Genomic DNA, 27,070 nt, shown 5'->3' on the forward strand with positions numbered 1-27,070 from the left:
GGCCTGCTGTGTTCATCCAGCTCTAAATCTGTACATCCTCACACCCTGCTTCTTGTAATGACTTCATTCAATTCTCCCATTTTCTCCATCTATGTAGCATAGGGGCGCCTCAGGTGCATATACCTTTTCTGCCAACCGAGGATTCCCTGCCACCATGGTTGACATGATCCTTAGCCGGGTCCGACCTTGTCCACTATTTTCCAGCACCCCTGCCACCGAGCCTCTGCCCTTATCCCCATTCTCTTCCCTCCCACAATACCAATAGGGTTCCCGATGCCCACTTCACACTCCACCCCGCATCAAAAGCATTTCAAGCTGCCATTTTTGCCACCTCCAGCAGAATGCCATCAGCAGATACATATTCTTCTCCCCTCCCTTGCCAGCCAGGATACCTGTGCTCCCACAGCACATTCCCATGCAATTGCAGAAGGTGCAACACTTGCCCATTTACGTCCTCCTTCCAGAAACACCTTCGAGGTGAAGCAGCAATTTACCTGCACTTCACTCAATCCAGTCTACTATATTCGCTGCTCACAACATGGTCGCCGCTATACTGGGGAGATAAAATGTAGACTAGGTGACCACTTTGCGGAACACCTACATTCTGTCTGTAAAAACAACCCCAAGCTTCCAGTTGCCCGCCACCATTCTCCACTTGTATCAGGCCTGCTGTAGTACTCCAGTGAGCCTCAGTGCAAACTGGAAGAGCAGCATCTCCTCTTTCGTTTGGGGACACTGCAGCCTTCAGGGCTTAATATTGAGTTCAATAATTTTAGAGTTTGAACACGTCTTTTCAAGATCTTTAACCACCCATACACCCTGTCATGACATGGGCTGCTTTTAGCACAGCCAACTCAGTTTCATCTACTCATTGTCCCCATTTTCAGCTTTTCTTCCTATCTGGTTTACTATCAATTATTTCTTTGTCTGCTTAATTTTCTTTGTCTCTTTGAGCTCCTTTTCCATTGCTCACTCCTTTTCCAGATCCACTCTCCTCCACGCTCCACTCTCCCCATCATCAGCATAAATCCCACCTTTTCCTAGGTGCAATCAGTTCTGAAAAAGGGTCAGTGGACTCAAAATTAACTCTATTAACTTTGCTTTCTTAGCACAGATGTTGCCAGACCTGCTGAATTTCTTCAGAAATTTGTTTTTGTTTCCATAAGAAACAGCAACAGGAGTAGGCAATTCCGGGGAGGCAATGGCCTAGTGGTATTATCGCTGGACTGTTAATCCAAAGACCCAGATAACATTCTGGGGACCTGGGTTCAAATCCCACCACGGCAAATGGTGGAATTTGAATTCAATAAATATCTGGAATTAAGAGCCTAATGATGACCATGAATCCATTGCTGATTGTTGTTCACTAACGTCCTCTGGGGAGGAAACAATAAACCTTACCTGGTCTGGCCTACATGTGACTCCAGACCCCCGGCAATGTGGTTGACTCATAACTGCAGTCTGGGCAATTAGGGATGGGCAATCAATACTGACCTAGCCAGCAACGTCCTCATCCCGTGAATGAATAAAAATAAAAGTCCCTCGAGCTCCACCATTCAATAGGTTCATGGCTGATTGATCATTTCTCTTGTCCACTTTTCTATGTTGTCCCTGTAACCCTTGATTCCCCTACAGATCAAGAATCTATCACAGTCTTAAATATACACATTGGACTTTGTCCCTAATGCTCTCTGTGGGCAGGGAGTACCAAAGACACTTGACCCTCAGAGGAGAAATTCCTCTTCATCTCAGTCTTAAATTGGCATCCCCTTTCATCTTAGACTGTGCCCTCTGGTCCTAGACTCTCTGACTAAGGGTATATCCTTTCAGTATTTACCCTGTCAAGCACCTTAAGAATTCTATATATTTCAATGACATCATCTCTCATTCTTTCAAACTTAAGTAAGTAAAGTCCCAACCATTTAGCCTTGTTCGTAAGACAATCCCTTCATAGGGATCGTCCTAGTGAACCTTCTGTGAACTGCCTCCAATTAAATGATATATTTCCTTAAATAAGAGGATCGTTACTCCAGAAATACATAGCATGGAAACAGACCCTTCAGTCCAACTTCTCCATGCCGACCAGATATCCTAAATAAATCTAAACCCATTTGCCAACATTTGGCCCATAACCCTCTCAACCATTCGTATTCACATACCCATTCAGATGCCTTTTAAATGCTGTAATTGTGCTAGGCTCCACCACTTTTTGTTGCAGCTCATTCCATACACGCACCACCCTCTGCTTGAAAATGTTGCCCTTATGTCCCTTTTAAATCTTTCCCTTCTTACCTTAAATTTGTGCCCTCTAGTTTTGGACTCCCCCAGCCCAGCGAAAAGACCTGGTCTATTTACCCTATCCAAAGCCCCTTATGATTTTATAAACCTCTATAAGGTCACCCCTACCCCTCTGATGATCCAGGGAAAATAGCTCCAGTCTATTCAGCCTCTTCTTCTAGCTCAAACTCATCAACCCTGGCAACATCTTTGTAAATCTTTTCTGAACCCTTTCAAGTTTCACAACATCCTTCCTATAGCAGGGAGACCAGAACTGTATGCAGTATTCCAATAGTGGCCAAACCAATATCCTGTACAGCTGAAACGTGATCTCCCAATTCCCATACTCAATGCACTGACCAGCTGCAGTAAGACTTCCCTACTCTGAGATTCCAACCCCCTTGAAATAAGAGCCAACATTACATTAGGTCTGCTGATTACCTGCTGCACTTGTGTGCTAGCTTTATGTTTTGTGCACAAGTACCGTCACGTCCCTTTGAGTTTCAGCTTTCTGCAGTTTCTCCTCCAGTTAAATAAGTTATTTTAAATAAAAAAAATGTTGTCCCTTAAACTTCCCATTTTCCCATATTATACACTTTGTCAACTTCTGGTCCACTCACTTAACCTATTAATATCTCTCTGTAAATTGTTTGTATTGCTCTCACAACTTGCCTTTTCACATACTTTTGTGTTGTCTACAAATCTGGCTACAGTACACTTCCTTGCTCCAACTCATTAATATAGATTCTAAACAGTTGAGGTCCCACCACTGATCCCTGGGGAACCCCAATGGTCACAGGTCACCAACCTGAAAAAAAAAGTCCTTATCTCTTCTCGCTGTTTCCTGCCCATTAGCCGATTCTCTATTCACATCACTACTCTACCTCCAACACCATGGGCTCTTACCATACGACTTAGCCTTTTGAGAGATATTCTGTCAAATGCCTTCTGAAAGTCCAAATGCAACACATCTACTGGTTCTTCTCTATCCACTCTGGTTGAGACTTCCTCAAAAAAATGCTAAATTCGTCAGAAACAATTTCTCTTTCATTAAGCCATGCTGACTCTGCTTGATTAGAATTCCCTTTTTGGAGGTATTTTCTCAAATGAATTCAGCGAGAATCAGGTCTGAATGGCAACAGGAGAGGAGAAAAGAATGGAAGAGGAAGATTACAGGGATTACGATTGTAAGGGGAATAGTTTGACATTTCTGCAGCCACAGATGTGACATCAGGATGGAATGTTGCCTTCCTGGTCCCAGGGTAAAGGACGTCTCTGAGCAGTTGAGGACATTCTGAACAGGGAGAGAGAGCAGCAAAATGTTGTGGTGAATGTCAGTACTCACAAAACCAGTTAAAAGAGGAACAATGTCCTTCAAGCTGACTATAAGGAGCCAGGAAATAAATTAAAATGCAGAATCTCATTATCTCAGGATTATTCCCAGTGCTACATGCTAGCAAGATCAGCAAAAGGATAATACACCATTTGAATGAGTGGCTGGAATAGGAAAAAAAGGATTTAGATTCTTGAGGCATTGGGACCAATTCTGAGGGTTACGGGGTCTATTCTAGCTGGATGGATTGCACCCCAGTAGGACGGGGACAATTATTTGTGCAAGGTTAGCTAATACAGTGAGGTGGAGTTCAAACTAGAGGCAAGGAGTATGGGAGTAAACATGCAAGGCATGTAAAAGTAGACTGCAACATCTTCAACATGCATGCAAAAAGAAAGTGGTTCATGAAGACAAATTCCCCTTACAGTCCAAAATGGGAGAATTGATAATTGAGAATTGAGAACAAGGAAATGACACAGAAATTAAACAACTGCTTCAGCTCTATCATCATGAAAGAAGGTACAAATAACTTCAGAAAAATGCAAGGGAAGCAAGAGAAAGAGGAAATGAAGGAGATTCATATTAGTGTTAAAAAAAGTGTTGTAATCATTAAAGGGACTGAAATCTGACAAATGTCCAGGGCCTGATAATTTATAGCCCAGGGTAGAGGGTGGAGGAAGTAGCCATGAAAATAGTAGATGTATTTGTTGCGAGCTTTGCAAATTCTTTAGATTCTGTAACAGTCCCACAGATTGAGAGTAGGGTTACATTTGTGACTCTTCAAAAAAAAGGGAGGGAGAATGGAAAATGGGAATCACAAACCAATTAGTCGAACATCAATAGCAGGAGTAATATCGATGTTGCAGACTTGCTTGCCGAGCCGGTGTGTTTGATTGAGACGTTTCGTCACCCTGCTAGGTAACATCGTCAGTGCGCTACTGGTGAAGCACTGATGTTCCATCCCGCTTGTGTTTTATATGCCTCGGTTTGCTGGGGTGGTTGATATTACTCCTGGTTTTGTTCTTCAGTGGTTTGTATATCGGGTCCAGTTCAACGTGTCTCAAAGAGACAATTGCCGCACTGCTGGACAAATCAGGAAGGCAGACACTCCATGATACCAACAGCATCAACAAGGACAGCACCCTGAAACTACTGGATCTGCGCCTCACAACTCACTTCACCTTCAATGGCTGTATATTTAAACAAATCAACAGAACACCAATGGGATCCCCAGTATCAGGACTGATAGCAGAAGCACTAATGTAAAGATTAGAATGGACAGTGCTCTCCACTATCCAACCCAAACTCTGGGTCTGCTACGTACATGAAACCTTCATGATCATCAAACGTACAAGACTAGAAGAAACGCACCAACACACAAACAACATCCTCACCGGAATAAAATTCAAAGAAGAAGAGAACAACCACCGAATACCATTCCTGGACATAATGGTGGAACATAAGAACAACGGGGAACTCCAGACTAGCATACACAACACATGCGGACCAGATACTTAATTACACCAGCTACCACCTCAACACCCATAAACGGAGCTGCATCAGGACATTATTCAAGCAAGTCACAACACACTGCAGCAACCCGGAATTGAGCAAAGCAGAACAGGAGCACTTACACGGAGTTTTTTTAAAAGGAATGGATAGCCAAAAAGCACAATTCACCACTACCTCTGTGACAGACCACAACAAGACGACACACCACAGCCAGACATGCTAAGTCACCCTACCATACATCAGGGACATATCAGAGAAGACCACAAGACTACTCAGACCGCTAGGTACCAGAGCAGCTCACAAACCAACGGCCACCCTGCGACAGCTATTGATGAAGGTAAAAGGACCCCATACCCACAATCAGTAAAACTAATGTAATATACAAAATACCATGCAAGGACTGTGAGAAACATTACCTAGGCCAAACTGGAAGAAAACTGGCAATAAGGATACACAAACACCAACTAGCCACCAAGAGACACGACAATTCTCACTGGTCTCAATATACAAGGACAAAGAAGGACACTAATTCAACTGGGACAACACATCCATAATAGCACAAGCCAAACAGAGACATGTCAGGGAATTCCTGGAGGGCTGGTATTCCAACTGGAACTCCGTCAACAAACACATTGAACGTGATATACAAACCACTGAAGAACAAAACCGGAAAAAATACCAACCATCCCAGCAAACCGAGGCACACAAATAACAAGTGAGACGGAACACCGACGCTTCACCAGAGGCGGTCTGACGATGTTGCCTAGCCGGGTGACGAAACGTCTGCAATTAAACACAGCGGCTCAGCGAGCAAGTCTGCAACCTTGTTCACAACCTGAGCTAAAAATCTTTTCAAAAGAAAAGGAGTAATATTGGTGTCAATTATAAATGATGCAATAACAATAACTTAGAAAATACCAACACAACTAAATTAAGTCAACATGGATTTATGAAAAGGAAATTTTTTCGACAAATGTACCAGAGGTTTATTCAAGATTTTAACTAATAGAACAGAAGAAGAAGAACCAGTGGATGCGGTGTATTTGTATTTTCTGAAAGCTTTTGCTAAAGTCTCACATAAGGGGTTATTGTGGAATATCAATGTGCAGGGGATTGGGGTAATACCCTGGGATGAACTGAGAATTAGTTAGGAAACAGGAAACAGAGTAGGAATAAATGGATCTTTTTTAAGTGTGGAAGGTGGAGGTATCAGGATATGTACAAACGTGATATCACAGGAATTTACAGTGCTTAGGCCCCAGCTGTTCACCATATCTATCAAAAAATTGGATGAGGGAATCAAATGTAATAATTCAAAGTTTTACAGATGCCACATAAACTGGGTAAAACGTGTGTGATGAAAAGGGTGGAAAGAGCTTTTAAGATGATTTAGACAAGTTGAATGAGTAGGCAAATGTATGGCAGGTGCAATATTATGTGGATAAGTGTGAAATTGTTTGTTTCAATAGGAAAATCAGCATGGCAGAGTATTATGTAGTTGGTGAGAGATTGGGGATTACATTACAAATGTGGCTAGATTTTAAAAAAAGTACTTCACTGGTTGCAATTTACTTCAGCCCATTTTGAGGTCATAACAGAGGCTACAGAAATACAAGTCTAACCTTCCCTTTAACAGACTCCTCTGGTCTGCTGAAATAATTGAGAAAGTGGAAGTCAGTGCATGGAGTTAATCATGCTAACAAAATAAGCCAATCATTTGCAAGAAAGAAATTCTAGCTTAGAATAACTTTAGAGAAGTAGGATTTTAAAGACTGCATTGCCACAATAATTTTCCTCTTTTATTCTCTTTCCATAGGATTCTATTTTAGGCTGGAAAATGCAAAATTGTTGCTCACTCTTTTGGGTAACCTGTATTAAAGGTAGCAGTTCCATGAAGGTTCATATCAATCACATTTTTAAGCTGAATTCCTACAAATTGTAACTCCAATGACAAGTGTTCTTGTGTTCATCAGTGAAACGCCAAGGACAGTGCCAAAGATGATTGTTGATTACACGTTTTTGTTTAAATGCCGTGGCTTTTTTTGAAACAGACAGCAGAGTTGGGGAACAGTAGCATTTGTTGCCAGATTTATCCAAAACATGACAACTGGGAAATGTTGAGGTCATGAGAACATAAGACATAAGAGGAAGAGGCCATTGAGCCTGCTGTGTCATTCCATACGATCATGACCAATCTTTTCGTGGACTCAGCTCCACTTACCGCCAACTCACCATAACCCTTAATTCCTTTAATTTTCAAAAATCTATCTTTGCCTTAAAAACAATCAACAAAGTAGCCTCAACTGCTTCTCTGGGCAGGGAATTCCACAGATTCACAACCCTTTGGATGAAGGTCACAGTTTAGAATGTCAGCATCCAGATAAAGCATCACCAACAAATTAAACTCATGAAATGATTACAATGCAGAAGAAAATCATTTGGTCCATTGTGTCCATGCCATCTCTTTATAATAAACATTTACCTAGTTCCATTCCTGGACCTTTTCCCCACAGCCCCACAATTTTGCTTTCTATACATGATAAGCCAATTTTCTGATAAAGGGTCTAGGCCCGAAACTTCAGCCTTCCTGCTCCTATGATGCTGCTTGGCCTGCTGTGTTCATCCAGCTCTACATCTTGTTATCTCTTTTGAAAGCTTGGATTCAATCTGCCTTTGCTCAACCATTGCAGCCCGGATCTTCATCGCTTGCACCCAAAGTAAACTTTTTCCTCATATTGCCATTCATTTGTCAACACCCCTTCTCCCTGAATAGCGAGGGAGTGCTGTGCTGTCAGAGATGTGGTCTTCTTACAGATGATCCTAAACCCATGGGGTGAAACATCCCATGTTTCTACTTTGGAGAATGAGAATAATATTCCCCATCCTACAGAGGGTGGTTTAACCATACACCAAAACCAAGGAAGGGAGGAGAGGTTAGAATATATCTGAAATATATCACTGCTGCTTGCGAGAGCTTCCTGTGGGCAAATTAGTTCCATCGCATCCCTGCATTCGCCGCAGTGTTTTAGTTTACTAGAATATTATGTAAGGAAGGTGTTATATGAATACGTTTTCTTTCTTACAGAGGCAGCAGCACACTGAACTTTGTTGTATAACATTTGGTGATCAGTTCAATCTGCAGCAACCTACTGTTCCAGACAGAGGGGCAAAAAGTTAACGGTTATGGACGGCAGTACAGGGCGCACCTTCGCCCCTGACAGATACATTCCTATTCCATTCTTCCGCACTCTCCTTGTCGTTATAACTGGAGCCTAAAACAAACACTTACCTCCATTTTCGTCAGACCATTTGCTTTCCCATGTCTTATCATACTCTCCCTGACTCTCCCTGTCTCCCCCGGTCTGAGTGCAGCCGAGAAAAGCAATCACATCACCCACCTCCCCGCGGTACTACTGATTGACGCCATTGGTGCGGCTGCTTCCCTTTCCCGCAAGTGCGGAACGGTAATCTCTACGTCGTTTGGGCGAGATGCACGTCAATCATCTGACGATGGGGCGAGGTAAAGACTGGATTCGCTGATAGGTCTAGAGGGCGGTAGCCATAATTGACCGACGGAGCGTTTCAATATCTGATAGGGTGGAAGTGGTGCCCGTCAAAACGACAGGGGCATGGTCCGCGGTGTGCCTTTCAGAGATGACATGACCGAGCCCGCCGTTAGGGGGCTAAGAGAGTTACTGATAAGTTGAAAGCATGCTAAACTCGTGATGGACGGACAGCTTCGGGATCCTATTGGTCAAAGGAGACGTCCGTCAACGGGAAAGGGGTGTTCCCATTCGGAGGGTCGCGAAGAGCGAACCCGAGTAAAGGCGGCGGGAGGTCACCGAGATAGTAGGAACTGCAGATGCTGGAGAATCCGAGACAACAAGGTGCAGGGCTGGATGAACACAGCAGGCCAAGCAGCATCGAGAGGCGAGTGGGCGGGACACATTTGTATGACGGACGGACCACTTCGGCACCTCATAGGCAGTGGGAGATGCCAATCAAGGTGAGTAGCGGAACCGTCAATAAAAACTAACGGTTTCTGCTCGAGCCTTCGGCAAAGCGGCGAGAGGAAGGAGTGGAAAACGTTGGAAATAAATAACACTTTGAGGGAAGGCGGGTGAAGAAACAGTACCAATGTTCCAGACTTTTATCAGAGTTATTGTGACTCCGCCCTTCAAGAAAGTGCAGACCAATTCCCTCAACATCTGTGTTTAGGACGCTGCTGGTTTTAACCAGTGAAGGCACAGAAACTTGCACTTTCAAAATGACAGTGCACGCGAGCAGTGTCAATATATTTTTGTGGAAGATAGGCCACGTTTGAGTAATTTTTTTTCCGTGAATGAAGAGGAACCCGAGGATATGCTGTACTTGATAAGGTGCCGAGAACAAAACGGGGAGGAGGCTACCTTAGGAATTATCAAGAAATTGGGAGTAGCTGTAAATTGGTCACTTTCGGGTTAGCAAGGCAAACGCAAAGTGAAATACTTTTATTTGTTTGGATGAGTGCAACACCAACAACATTCAGAAGCTCCACGCCATCCAGGACAAAAGTGGCCCACCTGATCCGCACCCTATCCATTAACTTTAAAAATTTACTCTCTTCACCACCAAAAACGCAGCAGCAGTGTGTGCTACCTATAAGATCTCACCAAGGCACCTTCCAAATCTGCAGTCTTTACTGTCTAGAAGGACAAGTGCAAAAGGAGGACCAAAGGTGGTCCAGTGCACCACCTGGTAGGTCAGGACGGGCTATCTACTAGCTCATGCGCAGTTCGTGAAGGGCTCGTGGTAGACAGTGCAAGGGCAATGGGTTGCAACTGAGGAAATTTTGTCCTGTCCCACACAGTTCCTTGAGACACTTTTTTTTTCCAAATTTCATCCAGCTATCCCTTTAAGGACTGTTAGGTCTACTGTTCAAACCTGGTACAATTTGGCACAATGTAAATGGTGCCAGGCCCTCGCCCACTTTGAATTTGAATTTCCCATACAGAGTATAGGATTGTGGTTTACATATTTAAGCTGGGGTGCTACACAATCAAGTCATTATGACCTCTGGTATACCTCAGATCCAGAATGGCTGTGATACAGCAATATGTAAAATAAGGAATGGTATAGCTCAATTTACTGGAGCAAAAGAGCTAAATCACTAGGTTAAATTTTGATGCATAAGGGCACATCTCATGAACAGGCCTAGTGGATATTTACTGGAAAAACCAAGACACTCCGTGGTAAGAGTACAGCTATAATTGGTATAATTGCTAGTGTTAGTAAAAAGAACTTGAGAAACTCCCATTCTGCACGCTAAACATGCTCCAAGACAGGGTTGTCAACTACACTCTCCACCCATTATGCGGCAAAGTGAGGCTTTTCATTAAATGTAAGATTTTAATCAGATGGACATTAGGACACTGCAGCAGTCATTAACTGAGCACATAATTCCACTGTCTGACACAATGCATAATAATATCAAAAATAAATAGAAAACTCTGAGGGAAAAGCAATCCTTCACATTGTAAGAATTTATAACTGAGTACTATGATGTTTTTTTAAAATTCATTCACAGGATGTGGGTATCACTGGCTAGGCCAGCATTTATTGCAATAAAGAGACACATGTTTAAGGAGCTGATAGGATATTAAAAAAGTTTTAGTTGCTGCACCAAAGCTGCATACTGTGTAGCAACTACTCCCTGCTACTTCTGATAGAACTACAGTAATTGCACTGTTTTTCACTTTTAGTCCTGTCCCCTACATGCAGTTTGTTTCTTCAAGATTGTTTGTAAGATTCACCCCATTCTTCATGTGGCAAACATGATCTGATCGCCACAGGCAGCGATATCTTATTGAACCACGCTAACCTAGCACTTCTATATGATGATTCATAAACTTGTCTTCAGCCATACTTGTTAATCTTCCAACTTAGAGAAGCTCATGAGAAGGTTGTTCACTGTGCACTGCAGACTTGGCACCTTCTTGTGACATGGGTACATGTGGTGGGTTTGGGCAGATACTACCCTGCAGCAGAGCAATTCAAGAAGGTTGCTTCACAAAACTAGAAACATGCAGGAAATCCATCTTCAATAATGCATTGCAAGTTACTATGCATCAGGAACTATTTGAATATTTGGAATCCACTTATGTTTATTCTCAGTAAGTGGCATAGCAAGAGACCAACAGACTGGTTGAATTACCAAATATAATACCCTCCAGATTAACACAGAGTACACCAGTGACTGCAACAGCATCCACACAACATGGAAACCACTGAAAGAACTGCTAAAAGACAATGTCATGCAAAACATTATTATAACATTGTAAATAAAATAACACTGCAATTGCAAAATAAGTAACTTATAGTTACAGAAAACATAGTGAAAGAGATTTATTATTTTTATTGGGTCAGCAAAACTCATCTTGATTTTAAAAAAAAAAAAAAAAAATTTGTAATACCACAGCTTTTAGGTCATGCTGCAAAAGACAAGTCTTAAAACTGCAGCAGTTGATAGTGTCAAGTGAAATTAGTGGATAGTGGCAACAATGATGTCATTCCAAAAGTGAATGTTTGTTGGTGAGGAGGAATAGAAGACTACTTTATTTAGGAATAAAACATGCTATTTGAGCTCTCTTGGGAATTTAAATGAGATTTAGTTTTCCTTTTAATTTCTGATATTGTTAATCTTGTAATATATTTGAAGATATTGTTAATAACTTGGCTATTGCGTGGATACTAATGGAAATGTTGACTATGAACTCATCAAGGTGTTACCGCACATGTCGTCTACTTCCTTTCAAATGCATTACAGACCAGGTACTTTGTTTTCTTACATTTTGCAGAAGTTTAATGCTTATTTTTGCATACTCTAAATGCTGATACTGTTCCCTTTCAATGTATTTTCCTGACAGCAAACTCTGCACATTATACCTTGATGGTTGCTCATTACTGAAGTCCTTGGTATTCAACTCAGACCAAATACTTGAGGCCTAAGCCTTGAAGATCAGAACAAATATCTTGAAAGTACATTAAATATGAATGTAAGAGTTTTTTTTTTTAAGAAGTTTGGAAATGCCTTGTCAGCTTAGGGCTTAGGTGTCTATACTAAGTTGATTGGATTTTGTTGTGAGACAGAAATGAATGTCTCTGGCTACCTTCAGTTACATTGATATTTATGGAGTCTAAAATGAAATAATATTATCAGTTAAAATAGTTAAATATCTCTCATGTTAGCTGGCCCAATTATTATAACATTTGTATAGCCCACTGGCTGGAATTCTCGCATGTTGCGTCACAAAATGTGCACTTCATCTGCAATACTTCATATAGTGGGTAACTAACCTCAACTGTGTGATGGGGACAAGGGAAAATCAGAGGGAGACTTTGGGTCATCTGTCAAAGACTTGCATCATAAAGCAAACAGAAAAGCAAGAAACATAACACTATGATCTGGGACAGAGAATAATGGTATCAGCAGGAACAAAGGTGAAATAATGATGGTGTGAAATGCAGCAAGGGAATAAAGTATAGCTCTGTGATTGAAAAAAGTATGAGTAAATAAGCAATTTAAAAACAACATAGCAATGATTTAATGCTGGAGAATCCCTGTCAGCAACTTCCGTGCAGGACATGAGGAAAGTTCACCAATTTACCAACAATCTTGCATAATTCCAACGACTCTTGACAGCATTGAAAGGGAAGGAATGAACTCCCAGTTTCCAGAATTGGAATCTAATAGCAGTGACAAATATTTTTCGATCAGTGCTGGTTCTCTATACGCAGCACAGTTTACATGACTTCACGTATTCTTGATTATTACAATGAACAACTGGGTGAGACACAATAATTTGCAACTTGCGAGCAATACGGTACAAGCGGGAGAAGTGATGCTTTAGCCAATCACTTAACCGAATACGAGTTTTAATTTTTTGACAAGTGGCTAGCCATCATTGTTGAGGCACCAGTAGTGGTGCAATAGTTGCTCATCATGTTTTATGCTTGCCTACATCTTAATGCGATAATTGTGATGAATTTCAGGCTTGATGTCACACACCAGCATTAGCAGTTGGCGCAGGACTTTCTCCTTGTTGCGGTGGTGGTTGGCCTGCATTGCCTGGATCTTCTGACGTGTCTGTTGCTCGACCTCTACTGCCAAGTTACCTTGGGACCCCATGACCTTTATCAAAAGAAAAGAGAAAAGAGTGGGGTGCATAGTGGAGTTCCCAAAGAGGAAGAAACTCAAATTAACGAAAGCTAATTTTTGTTTTTGTTCCCCCACGAAGCTTTCCAAGTACTCAAACTTCAAACTTGCTTCACAACAATAAAATTCCAAAAATAATAAATAATCAAAGGGCTAAAGGGGAGAGGAAATAAACACAATAACTATCATTAGAGAAAGATAAGGGAAACTAATTGGTTTAAAAGTCACTAAGTCACTTGAAACGGTTGGGTTGCAGCTGAGGATATTAATGCAAGTGTTACAGAGATACTGGACACACTGGTACTAATTGTCTAGGAATTCTCAATTCTGTAAAAGTCACAATGTAAAATTGCCAATGAAATACCCATATTCCAAAAGGGAGGGAGACCAAACAAAATGGTAGCTACAGGTCACTTAGCTTAATATCTATCATTGGGAAAATGTTAGTGTCTTTTACGAAGGATATATTAGTATAGCATTTAGAAATGTATGATCATGCAGAGTTAGCATGGCTTCATGAAGGAGAAAAAATCTCTAACAAATTTACTAGAGTTCTTTGAGGAGGTAACAAATCAGGATAGATAAAGGGGAACCAAAAGATGTAACGTATTTGGATTTCAAAAGGTACCACATATTAGCCTACTTAATAAGGGCTCGTAATGCTGGGGAATAGTACATAATACCACATAATAAAGGATTGGCAAATAATAGAAGTCAAAGAATTGGGATAAGGAGGGTTTTCTCAAAATGGCAACCTATAACTAATGGAGTGCTGCAGCAATTGGTGTTGTGATCACACTTAATTACAATGTATATTAAGGACGTATGGATGACACAAAAATAGTTGGGAAGGCAGGTAGTGAGATGACAAATAGTCTACAGAGCAATAAAGACAAGTTAAGTGAATGGGCAAAACTTGTATGATGGAACATAGTGTGGGAAAATGAGCGGTTATGCACTTTGACAAGAAGAATTGAGGAGCTGAATGCAGTTGGAATGAGCAAAGACTGCAGAAAGCTGCGATGAAGAGAGATTTGGGGCTCTTTATGCATGGAACACAAAAAGCCAGCATGCAAGTTCATTCAGTAATAGAGAAGGCAAATGTATTTTTGTTAGCCTTTATGTCCAAGGGGGTGAAGAATAAAAATAACGAGATCTTGCTGAAACTATCCAAGGCACTAGTCAGGCCACAAACAAGCAGAGAACGCCAGAGAAACTCAGCAGGTCTGGCAGCATCTCTGAAGAGAGAAACAGGTAGAATTTCAAGTCAAGTATGACTTCTTCAGAACTAATCAGACCATGCCTGCAACACTGGTAACAGTTTTGATCCCCTTACCTAAGTAAAAGTATACTGGCCTTGGAGGCAGTTCAGAGAAGGTTCACGGGGTTGAGTTTGCAGATGGAAAGATTTTTTTATGAGGACAGTTTGGGTAGGTTGGGCTTGATCTCATTGGAGCTTAGAAGAATAATAGGAGATCTTATTGAAACATACAAGACTGTTCAGGAGCTTCCCATCCTTCCTGAGATTTCCTTCCTGCCCATATGGTTCTGAGAGTATTATTTGTCCTCCGATACCTCATTTGGGAGTGATTGTTCATGTCTCGAAATTTTGTAAAGCAAACTTAGGGACATAGGAACAGCAGTAGGCCATTCAGCCCCTCGACACTGTTTTATCATTCAACGAGATCATGGCTGATCTGTGGTCTAACTCCTTATACCTGTCTTAACCCATATTCCTTAATACCTTCACTTAACAAAAAATTATCTTTCTCACATTTAAAATGAACAACTGTTCCTGTATCCACTAATATTTGTGGAAAGAGTTCCAAACCTCTACCACTTTTTTCGTGTCAAAGTGCTTCCTACCATCTCTCCTGAATGGTCTGGCCCTGACTTTCAGGCAATGCTCCCTAGTTCAAGAACCCCAACCAGTGGAAATAGTTTATCATTACCTACCCTGACTTTTCCACTAAAATCTTGAAGACTTCATTAAATCAACCCTAGATTCTGCTGCAGTTGTACAAAACCGTGGTTAGACCCCACTTGGGAGTGCTATGATCAGATCTGGGCACCACACCATATCTGGAAAGACATATTGGCCTTGGAGGGAGTACAAAAGTTTACAAGAATGATACTTGGACCTCAGAGGTTAGGTTATGAGGAAAAATTATATAAATTAGGCCTACTTTCTCCAGTTCAGTTATAATTGACTCCAACAATTTTACCCTCAACAGATGTTAAGCTAACTGGTCTGTAATTGCGTGGTTTTCCTCTTTTGCCTTTCATAAACCTTATTTGACTATGTTCTCTCCTTGGGTTAATCAGCAAATGTGGGGGGAAGAGGCAGGTTAGCATTTCAAGTGCAACTGATTGTTAGAATTGAGCATAATGTTATTTCTTTTCAAGACTGCCACCCAGATTTTTAATTTTTCTGTTCTCTCCACACATGCAGACTGGCCAAGTGTTTTTGGCTTTTGTTTTACTTCTTACCAAACATTCTGTCACCTGACATTCAAAAGTACACTTCCAGCACCAGTCACTGGACTATGATCAAAGAGACAATAATAGTCCTAACCACATGATGCTCCAGTCAATTGCACTATTTGTACTGCAGTTGTAGGTGTGGACTGCTAACATAGCAAAAACTGGGGATAAAGCAGCATAAATTGGAGGAACTCATTAAGCTCCAGGACTGCTTGAAAGTTTCAGTTAAGTCTCAGCAGTCAAATGAAGTATATTCATTTGTTCTGAAGAAGTCATAGAATCATAGAATCCCTACAGAGTGGAAATAGGCACTTTGGCCCAACGAGTCCACACCCACCCTCCGAAGAGCATCCAACCTAGACCCACCCTGCTACCCTTTCCCTGTAACCCTGCACTTCCCATGACTAACACCCTAATCTACACATCCCTGAACACTATGGGCAATTTAGCATGGCCAATCCACCTAGCCTGCACATCTTTGGATTCAATGTTAGCTCTGTTTTTCTCTCCACAGATGCTGCCAGAACCTGATGAGCTTCTCCAGCATTCTCTATGTTTGTTCCCTCCCGAAAGAACATACGTGGACCAGAATCCAAAATCTTCACGGTCACTGTGCCAACAATAGCATGGTGGCTCAAGATTTTCTTAAAATTGAATTAAAATTCTCAAAACTCCATGGTGAGTTTGGAACACACTTTCACTGGATTACAAACCTGAGCTTCTTTCCCAGTCATTATTCTCCAAATTCCCAAGCAAGGAGGAGGAAATATTCAGATAAAGTAATAGCCTAGGCCAATTTTGCACATCACTTACTGCTTCTTGCTTATGTCTGAAGTCCTTCTCCCTCTCCAGACGATACTGTTCAATCTCACCCTGTGCTTCTTCCTTCGCTTGCCTCAGCCTTCGAGCTTTGCCTAAAGTAAGAAAGCAACTGCTCACTTAAAACCTTGCATCTACATTAATGCAACATGCAGTAATCTCTTATTCACAAATGTTTGAAGTGTACAAGCTGTTATTTAACTGATATTCAACATTAGGAACCTCTCTTTTACAATGAATTGAGTGAAATAATCTGAGATTTATTTTGTTCTTTGTACAGCATCTTATGGAATTGTCAAACTGTTGGAAATAATGGTTTTTATTTATCTGATTCTCGACTGTGGTAACCAGTGGTGGCAGTGGTATATTATCGTTCACTCAAAGTCTGAGTTGCCATAATAATATACACTTTTGAATGCACCTCCTTTGGACATCAGGTCCTGAGGTGGATTTGTAACTCAGTGTCACAAACAGTGGAATTGTGTTGGAATGCAAGTGGCTTGGACGACCGCAGAATCTTGTTCAGACAGAATTTCAGCATGAATGGCCCTTTCTTGTGGAATACCCTGTGACTCACCTACTGCCTGCTCTCAATACGAAGTGTACTAGGACAAAGTCCCATCGTCAGTTCATTGCAGTGTCACATTTGCTCCCAGACAAAGGAAAGATTAGACCAATGGGCTTCTCCATTGCTGAAGAAAGGATCGTGTTACTGATTTTTTTTTTTGCCCTGCACCTATCAGGACAAATGCAAGAATGCCAAAATTTAAACAATTGCAGCGATTTATACTGCAGGAGAAAAAGGTGCTGATTGATTGGCAAGTTGACTCCGATTGGCCAGGGCATTACCATTGAGAAAGCTATAGATTCTTCAAGCTCTGGTGGCACATTTCTCTTTTAGGAACAGTTGAGCTCTGCACCACTAAACACACCTTTCTTGTCAGCTTCTTGTAAACCATTAAATTAAGAGAACAGGAAAAGTAGCATGGGACAAAGAAAAAATAGATGAGGTTCTGGAAGGAACAAGGGCAGAGATTATTGGAGAAACTCAGCAGGTCTGGCAGCATCTGTTTCCACAGTTTCTTCCTGCTGAATTTCTTCAGTGATTTCTGTCTTTGTTCATTTCAGATTTCCATCATCCAAAATTCTTTGATTTATTTAAGGAATGAGGCTTATTTGGACCATAAAGTCAGCAAAGATCTATTTGGCCAAATGGCTAATAGTTTCTGTGCTATACTTACTCAATAATGGGTAACTGTGAATAGCTTGAAAAACATGTATTTGAACTTACGTGACAATTTTTTGTCTGAGTTATAGCAGTTTCTGATGCAAATGTCATGTCCTGAGCTGTTTTATGTGGATTTGATTCATTGTAAAACCCAAAAGTCACCTGCAAATACCTAAAGCTAGAGTTGATATACCACAACAGTCTCACTTCTTGCGGCTTCCAGCAGATCAAATGTAATATCACAGCATTTAAACTTTGCAGGGTTAGCATCATTTGGTTTCCTTCAAGACTTTTAGCTGATTGAATAAGAAACTAAGAGAAAATTTGACTGAGTCCCATGCAGTATGCCAAGGATCCTTTACCCTTTTCTACAGTCTCACCGACTGAACATAGGTATATCATAAGAATTCCAGTGTATTTCTATTTTTGTGGGTCTTTAAGACATTAATTGTAAGTCGACAACCTTTACAATCATGATTTACATTGTAATGATGGTTGCCAGATTAAAATAATTAAAATAATTACTTTACCTATGAACGGTAGGTGTAAGAGAAAATATCGTGACACAATCAAACACACCTTGCTTCTAACCTTCATCTTAATCGGTTTCATCTGGCAACTGTATAGGTTCTCTTAAGTGAAAAAACATTTCAGGGGTATGCTTTTTTTTGTACATAAAACTTCAAGAATTACTTAAGTGGCATCAGTGGAGATTTATAAGTGTTGAAATGCATTCTGACTTTTGAGTCTGCTAGCCAGTGCCTTTGATAGCTCAGCTGGTAGAGCAGAGGACCATAGTAGACTAGTTACTAGTCATCCTTAGGTTGCTGATTTGATTCCCGCTTGAAGGATATGTCTTTTTTCTGTGAACTTGTGGCGCATCAGTAGCATGTCTGACTCCAAAGCAGAAGGTTGTGTGTTCAAATCACACCAGGCTTATGATGTTTAGCACTGACTGGATTTGTATCAGGGTGGAGGTTGTCTGGAGGTCCTACTTGATCGTGACTTTCCTTTTCAGCAGTTTTTGATTCCATGCAATAGTTGGGTGGGACAGTGGTTAGCACTGCTGCCTCACAGTTCCAGGGACCTGGGTTCGATTCCATCCTTAGGTAACTGTCTGTGTGGAGTTTGCGTGTTCTCCCTATGTCTGTGTGGGTTTCTGCTGGGTGTTCCAGTTTCCTCCCACAGTCCAAAGATGTGCAGGTTAGGTGGATTGGCCATGCTAAATTGCCATAGTGTCTTGGGGTGTGTAAATTAGATGGATTAGACATGGGAAATACAGGGAAAGAGTGAGGGTGGGGGTGGGACTTCAGAGGGGGTGGTGTAGACTTGTTGCGCCAAATGTCCTGTTTCCATGCTGTAGGGATTCAAATCCTTGAATTTCTGGCTAAGAGACAGGGATGCTACCCACTGCCCACAAAACCACCCACAGTAATCCCAAGGATTCCTTTTTTTAGGATTGAAGTTAAGCGTCTCACTTGCTCTGTTCTAATTCCTTTTCTTGCTGTTCTACCATTTGAGACTTTCCCTTTTACATGTCATGTTTGACTTTACTGCAGAAGCCATTTGCAATGACATACCGGATTTATTATTCTAACCACCACTGTGTGAAAAGTCTCTATTCCTTGACATAGACAAAAAGTTGTCATAACTATTTATTTCAACTGATCCATTAACCAGTGGATACTATGAAACTTCAAAAATTAGAGCATTTCTTTTAGTTTTCCAATTTAACTGTACTCCAGTGCATACAGTATCATCATTTTGAGTCTCTTACTCGCCCTACTTAGATTTAACCATACGGATTATTTTAAGACAATAAGACCATAAGATGTAGGAGCAGAAGCAGGCCTTTCAGCCAATCAGACCTACTACTTCATTCAATGAGACTATGTCTGCTCTGAAAATCCTCAGTTTCTCTTTCCTGCCTTTTCCCTGTAACCCTGCTTCCCATACTGATTAAAAATCTTCTAACTCAGCCTTGAATATACTTAATGACCCACTCACTAAATTAGCCACTAAGGCGTGGCTTCTAAATATCAGGTGTCAATTAAATATAGCCATTTTACTGAAGGGTGGGTGTGAACACATGAAGCTGTCTCCTTAATGACCCAGTCTTGATAACCCTCTAAAGGTAAAGAATTCCCAAGATTCACTGCCCTCAGAAGAAATTTCCCCCTCCCCTTTGTCTTAAATGGATGACCCCTAACTCTGAGATTATGTCCTCTGATAATGGACTCTCCCACAAAGAGAAACAATCTTTCTGTCTCTAATCTTGTATGTTTCAATAAGGTCACTTCTCATTCTTCTAAATTCTAATGAGTATAGGCCCAAACTATTCAGCCTGTCCTCATAACATAGTCTCTCCACGTCCAGGATCAGGCTCGTGAACCTTCTCTGTATTGTCTCCAATGTCAGTATATCTTCCCTCAGATAAAGGGCACAAAATTGTTCACATTCTTTCAGCTGTACTCCGAACAGTGCCTGCATAGTTTTAGCAAATCCTCCCTACATGTATACTCCATTCCCTTTGACCAGCCTTTCCTATTACCCACAGAACTTGGATGCTATCTTTTTGTGACTCATGCACAAGATCTCCCAAATCCCTCTGTTCTGTAGCTTTCTGCAGTCTTTCTCCATTTCATCAATATTCAGCTCCTCTATTCTTTCCGCCAAAGTGTTTAACTTCACATTTTCCCCACATTAAATTCCATCTGCCAAGTTTTTGTCCATTGGCTTAAACAATTGATATCTTTTTGCAGACTCTTTGTGTCATCCTCACCACTTGCCTTTCCATACATTTTTGTGTCATTCACAAACTTGGTTGTGGTACATTCATTTTCCTCAACCAAGTCATTAATATATTTTTTAAATAAGTGTGACTCCAGCAATGATCCCTATTCCCCTAGTTACAGTGATCCATTAATTATAGGTTGCCAAAATGCCTCCCTTATCCCAATTTGGTTTCTTCTACTAGTTAGCCAATTCTTTATCCATGCTAATATATTACATTTAACACCTTTTTTAAAATCTTAAGTAACCTAATGTATGGTACCTTATCAAATGCCTAAAAAAATCTAATTATATAATACCTATGGCTACCTCCTTATCTATCCTGCTTGTTACCTCCTCAAAGAATCTAGTAAATTTGTCAGGATTATTTCTCCTTCATAAAACCATGATGACTGTGATTATATTATGTACTTCTAAATGATCTGCTATTACATCCTTTATAATAGACACTAATGTTTTGCCAATAACAGATGTTAAGCTAACTGGCTTATAATTACCTTTTTTTTAATCTCCTTCCCTTTCAAATAAAGGTGTTGCATTGACGGTTTTCCAATCTTTTGAGACCTTTCCAGAATATAAGGATTCTTGGATTATTATACCAGTGCATCCACTATCTCTTCGGCAATTTTCTTTAATATTCTAGGATGCATCCCATCAGCTCCAGGGGACTTGTCCGTTTTTAGCCCTGTTGGTTTACCTCACGTTTTTTCTTCTAATAAATAATAGTTATAGTATTTATTTCCTTTCCTCCTTTTGCCCTTAATTATTTAGTAATTTTGGAAAGCTGTTCATGTCTTCTATTGTGAAGACTAATACATAGTATTTATTCAGCTCCTCTGCCATTTCCTGGCTCTCCATTATTATATCCCTAGCCTCATTCTTGAGTGGGCCAATATTCACTCTGGCCAGCTTCCTTTTTATATATTTAAAGAAGCTCTTGCTGTGTGTCTTGATATTACTTGCCTGTTTACCCTCAAAGTCTCCATCTTTATTATTTTTTGGGTCATTTTTTTCATGTTGGTTTTTAAAAGTTTCCCAATCCTCTGGTTTACCACTAATCTTTATCATCTTGTATTTTGTTTTCATCTTTGCGAGGTGATGCATTTTGGAAGATCCAATTTCAACAGCGAACTATGTGGTAAATGGAAAAGCCCTGGGGAAAATTGATGCTCAGAGAGATCTGGGCATTCAGGTCCATTGTACCCTGAAGGTGGCAACGCAGGTCAATAGAGTGGTCAAGAAGGCATACGGCATGCTTTCATTCATCGGACGGGGTATTGAGTACAAGAGTTGGCAGGTCATGTTTCAGTTGTATAGGACTTTGGTTTGACCATATTTGGAATACTGCCTACAGTTCTGGTTGCCACATTACCAAAAGGATGTGGATGCTTTGGAGAGGGTGCAGAGGAGGTTCACCAGAATGTTGCCAGGTATGGAGGGCGCTGGCTATAAAGAAAGGTTGAGTAGATTAGCATTATTTACATTAGAAAGACGGAGGTTGAGGGGGGACCTGATTGAGGTCTGCAAAACCATGAGAGGTATAGACAGGGTGGATAGCAAGAAGCTTTTTCCCAGAGTGGGGGACTCAATTACTAGGGGTCACGATTTCAAGGTGAGAGGGGAAAAGTTTAAGGGAGATATGCGTGGAGATACACAGAGGGTGGTGGGTGCCTGGAACGCATTGCCAGTGGAGGTGGTAGAGATGGGCACGATAGCGTCATACATGAATGGGCAGGGAGCAGAGGGATACAGATCCTTGGAAAATAGGCGACAGGTTTAGATAGAGGATCTGGATCGGCGCAGGCTTGGAGGGCCGAAGGGCCTGTTCCTGTGCTGTAATTTTCTTTGTTCAATTTGACGCTATTTCACAAGGCTATATCTTTGCTGTAAGCCATGAACTATTTTCTTAAATGTCTGACACGTCGGCTGAGCCACTAAGGCGTGGATTGTAAATACCAGGTGTCAATTAAATACAGCCATTTTACTGAAGGGTGGGTGTGGACACATGAAGCTGCTTGCTAATTACAGAGTAATACAGGTCAAGAGGTCTGCCTGCCTGCCACTTTAGTGTCTGTACAGTGTACATGTAGAGTTGACAAAATCTAAAAGCAATTGTGAAGAAAATAATAAAACAGATACATATATGTGGTAGATAATTGAAACAAAAGGTAAATTTAAGACTTTATCCCTCATATTATCTTGACAGTATGTCAGTTCATAATTCTAGTGGATCTCCAGAAGCATACGAGTCTTTGAATCCTTTCGTCTCCTCGGTTGAAATGATACCAAAAGAGATAGTTAAGGGAGTAGACCACACAATTTTTGAATGTTCACTTTCATCCATGAAATATGCTTAATAAATCCTGTCTTACAGTCTAATGTCTAGACCAGAGGACACTGAGAAATATAAACAAACCACCTTCAATAAAATCATATTATTTCAGATTAAAATTTATTATTTTAAAACCAATTTGAATGTTAGTCCTGTTCAAATTATTAATCTATTCCATGTCAAATGCAATAAAAACCTCCTAGATATTAATCTTTCAGGGTGCAACATGAGAGATAGGAAAAGACATCCTTAGTTAAAACATAAAGGAACCATTAAAATACAAGGTGCCATTTTAAAATCGTTGTGTACATGAAAGAAATAGATAAAATAATTAGGAAGATCTTACGTTTCCTGGCCTCAGCAACCTTCTCTGCAGCTCGTTTCTCAGCATGGAGAAGCTGTTGTATTCCTTGTGACTGGCTGGCCATTTTATTTTCTCTGTGTGACCGCTTCTTCTCCTAGATCAGGTACCAGATGAGGTTGAAGGAAAGATTCCTCAGGGTCCTAGTGCTTGTTCAAATCATTGTGACTGCCACAGATTGCATTGGCAGACTGGGTACTATTTTTCACCAATTTACTTAAACAATGCAGTTATATATTCCTTTGTAAAGTCATTGTCAAGAACTAATTGATCTGTTGATATTGATTAAATGATTTGATTGGGTAGCTCGGAGTTTCTTCTGGTGTGTGGGTGAGGGAGGTGCTGAACAAGGCTGCAAATCTTAATTAAATTGTTCATGTGGTAAGATTTCACAGGAATTTTATAACTCTTCCCAGAAAACTATTGGTGCTGGGGACAATCCACAAATTTCAATGCTGAGATTAATAGATTTGTAAGGCAGGGACATTGACAGCTATGAAACTAAGCTGGTCAAATTGGAGTTAAGATGGAGATCAGCCACAGTTTAATTGAACAGTGAACCATGTTTCAGGATCTGAATATCCTATTGCTGGCTATTCTTATGTAGAACTGGAATACATTGCTCACTGTCTACATACCTTCGTGGATTTTTCTGCCTCTTGTAACACGCTACAGGAGACCATGAAATCCCAAGACCACATCATTGATCATCCATAGAGCCATATGTTAATGTATCATTCCCTTAAAGTCCATTTTTTAAAATGTCTGTTCTCTTCCCTTCATGCATACCCTAATTTTCTCAAAAAAAAAATGAATCAGGCACAGCACAGTCCTTCAGAAATCAAACTCAATTTAGGATATTTTAAAATACTCTAGAAAGAAATGAAAATACTGTGACAGATTACTGTTTATTTCTTGTATTTTATTCTTGGTTGTTAGTCAATACAAGTGACACTGGGCTGAACTTTCCCTTTTTTTTTGATGAAGTGTTCAGTTCAAGTGAGATTCACTTGAAACCACCATAGCCCATGGTGACTTTTTTCAGAAAATTTTATGCTTGTCTCATCAATTAGGCAACAGGGGTATTTGGCACCCATCTCATGGAATTGCATGGCAGGGGAGCAGAACTGCTTGCTGCTACTGCCAGGACTTTGCAATGTTCACACCACTGCAACCATATAGAAACACCAAATGCACACCACTTCAGACAGTACAAATTAGAAACAGCCCTTCACCTTCTATATTGATATTCCAAAGGGGTTTGGAAAGGCAAGTTAGCTCCTTGATTCAATGACAAAACTGAAGGCAAATAGAAAGGCTGTGCTTATTCCTGCTGACCAGCAAATAAGGCTTTCACACCTGACTAAGCTAGCCTGGACCAAAATAGCTACTTGGATCAGTTCAGTGCCATGAATGAAATACAATGCCCAGCAGTGCAGGAAAGTGAATGATCTTCTACTCATGCAAGACAGGACAGGACTTATGCACTTAATGGTAAGGTCCTGGGGAGTGTTGTTGAACAAAGAGACCTTGGAGTGCAGGTTCATAGTTCCTTGAAAGTGGAGTCGCAGGTAGATAGGATAGTGATGAAGGCATTTGGTATGCTTGCCTTTATTAGTCAGTGCATTGAGTATAGGAGTTGGGAGGTCATGTTGCAGCTGTAAAAGACATTGGTTTGGCCACTATTGGAGTATTGTGTTCAATTCTGGTCTCCTTCCTATAGGAAGGATGTGTGAAACTAGAAAGGGTGCAGAAAAGATTTATGAGGATGTGCCAGGGCTGGAGGGTTTGAACAATACGGAGAGGCTGAATAGGCTGGGGCTATTTTCCCTGGAACATCAAAGGCTGAGAAGTGATATTATAGAGGTTTATAAAAACACAAAAAGCATAGATAGGGTACATAGGCAAGGTCTTTATCTGGGGTGGGGCAAGTCCACAACTAGAGGACATAGGTTTAAGGTGAGAGGAAAATTATAGAAGGGACTTAAGGGGCAACTTTTTCACGCAGAGGGTGGTGCATGTATGGAATGAGCTGCCAGAGGAAGTGGTAGAGGCTGGTACAATTACAATATTTAAAAGGCATCTGAATGGGTAGAGGAGTAGGAAGGGTTTAGAGGGAATACGAATCAAATGCTGGCAAATGGGACTAGATTTATATACGATATCTGGTCGGCATGGATGAGTTGGACCAAAGGGCCTGTTTTAGACTGTATGTCTCTGTGATTCTACAACTATGACAAAGTGCCGCCATCTTCTCTCTGCTGCCTCTCACTCACATAACCACCATTCACTCAAAATCTGACGTTGCACCCATCTTCAGCCAAGGCTCTTGGATTGCAATATTCACTATTGAATACAGCATTTACACTCAATAAAAGTCAAATCATGCCCCCAAATTACTAACCTTTCCTAACCTCTGCACTGTCTACTCAATTTATTGGGGTAACCACTTCAAAGTACAAAATGAATGAGCACTACAAAATGAAGCTAAGTGTCAAAACATGCATCCTGTAAAGATATGCAAGATGTATGCATATTCCTTTGTGATAAATGATCTGGCAGAAGCATACAACTCATAAGTGTTCTTGAGCCCCAAAGTGAAGTCCGTAAGTAATGTGCGACTTGTTCTGAAAGTAGGTATCATAGAGTCATAGAGATGTACAGCACCGAAACAGACCTTTCAGTCCAACTCGTCCATGCCAACAAAATCTAGTCCGCTTCGCCAGCAACTGGCCCATATCCTGCTAAACCCTTCCTATTCATATACTCATCCAGATGCCTTTTAAATGTTATAATTATACCAGCCTCTACCACTTTCTCTGGTAGCTCATTCCATACACACACCACCCTCGGTGTGAAAAAGCTGCCCCTTAGGTCCCTTTCAAATCGTACTCCTACAAATCATGCCACTCACCTTAAACCTATGGCCTCTAGTTTTGGACTCCCTGACTCCAGGGAAAAGACCTTGACTATTTATCTTATTGATGCGCCTCATGGTTTTATAAACATCTATAAAGGTTCCCTTTCAGCTCCGACACTCCAGGGAAGATAGCCCCAGCCTATTTAGCATCTCCCTCTAGGTCAAACCCTCCAGCCCTGGCAACATCCTTGTAAATCTTTTCTGAATGTTTTCATGTTGTACAACATCCTTCCTATAGCAGGGAGACCAGAATTGAACGTAATATTCCAAAAATGGCCTAACTGATGTCCTGTACAACCGCAACATGATCTCCCAACTCCTATACTCAATGCACTGACCAATAAAGGCAAGCATACCAAATGCCTTCTTCACCATCCTGTCTACCTGCAACTCCACTTTCAAGGAACTATGAACCCACACTCCAAGGTCTCCTTGTTCAGCAACACTCCCCAGACCTTGCCATTAAGTGTATAAGTCCTGATTTGCTTTTCCAAAATGCAGGACCTCACATTTTTCTAAATTAGACTCCATCTGCCACTCCTTGTCCCACTAGTCCACCAGATCAAAATCCTGTCATACTCTGACATGACCTTCTTCACTGTCCAGTACACCTCTAATTTTGGTGTCATCTGCAAACTTATGAATCATACCTCCTATGTTCCCATCCAAATCATTTATATAAATGACAAAAAGCAGTAGACCCAGCACCATTCCTGATATGGCGAGACTGATGAGTTGCTGATGCTGACTTGCATGGACAAATGGTGAAGAAGGACATTGTCCCTGGAGCATGCAGGGAAGTTGTGAAGACAAAGTT

The 27,070-nt window shown here is 40.9% G+C and overlaps 2 protein-coding genes and 1 long non-coding RNA gene across 3 annotated transcripts in view; 1 reads left to right on the forward strand and 2 right to left on the reverse strand.

Moving 5' to 3' along the window:
- Positions 1-8,563, reverse strand: part of LOC109932013 (cytochrome P450 2B19-like) — a 104,798-nt gene extending 96,235 nt beyond the window's left edge. Inside the window, exon 1 of the mRNA XM_048616683.1 lies at positions 8,412-8,563. The gene's annotated coding sequence lies outside the window, so the exon portion shown is untranslated. The remainder of the gene's footprint in view (positions 1-8,411) is intronic.
- A 330-nt stretch (positions 8,564-8,893) lies between these two features.
- LOC125486959 lies at positions 8,894-21,772 on the forward strand. Its single transcript, XR_007265528.1, has 3 exons — positions 8,894-12,156; positions 16,315-16,478; positions 21,736-21,772. It is a non-coding gene; the product is annotated as an uncharacterized LOC125486959 (long non-coding RNA).
- On the reverse strand, positions 12,682-23,527 carry LOC109932012 (V-type proton ATPase subunit G 2). The gene is made up of 3 exons (XM_020531269.2): positions 23,319-23,527; positions 16,614-16,714; positions 12,682-13,292 (listed from the first exon to the last, which is right to left on the reverse strand). The coding sequence occupies exons 1-3, from the start codon at positions 23,398-23,400 to the stop codon at positions 13,119-13,121; spliced, it is 357 nt and encodes a 118-aa protein (XP_020386858.1). The 5' UTR covers positions 23,401-23,527; the 3' UTR covers positions 12,682-13,118.
- Between the last annotated feature and the right edge of the window lie 3,543 nt (positions 23,528-27,070).

Source organism: Rhincodon typus, chromosome 35 (genome assembly GCF_021869965.1).
Source record: "Rhincodon typus isolate 14 chromosome 35, sRhiTyp1.1, whole genome shotgun sequence".
NCBI lineage: Eukaryota > Metazoa > Chordata > Chondrichthyes > Orectolobiformes > Rhincodontidae > Rhincodon > Rhincodon typus.

What these genes read in the sequence shown, in the direction of transcription:
- LOC109932012 (XM_020531269.2), bottom strand. Translation starts at nt 23,400, where the DNA reads ATGGCCAGCCAGTCACAAGGAATACAACAGCTTCTCCATGCTGAGAAA. An exon ending in GGTTGCTGAGGCCAGGAAAC is followed by an intron (nt 16,715 to 23,318) that starts GTAAGATCTTCC and finishes TTCTTACTTTAG; the next exon opens with GCAAAGCTCGAAGGCTGAGG. An exon ending in TCAGACATAAGCAAGAAGCA is followed by an intron (nt 13,293 to 16,613) that starts GTAAGTGATGTG and finishes CTTTTGATAAAG; the next exon opens with GTCATGGGGTCCCAAGGTAA.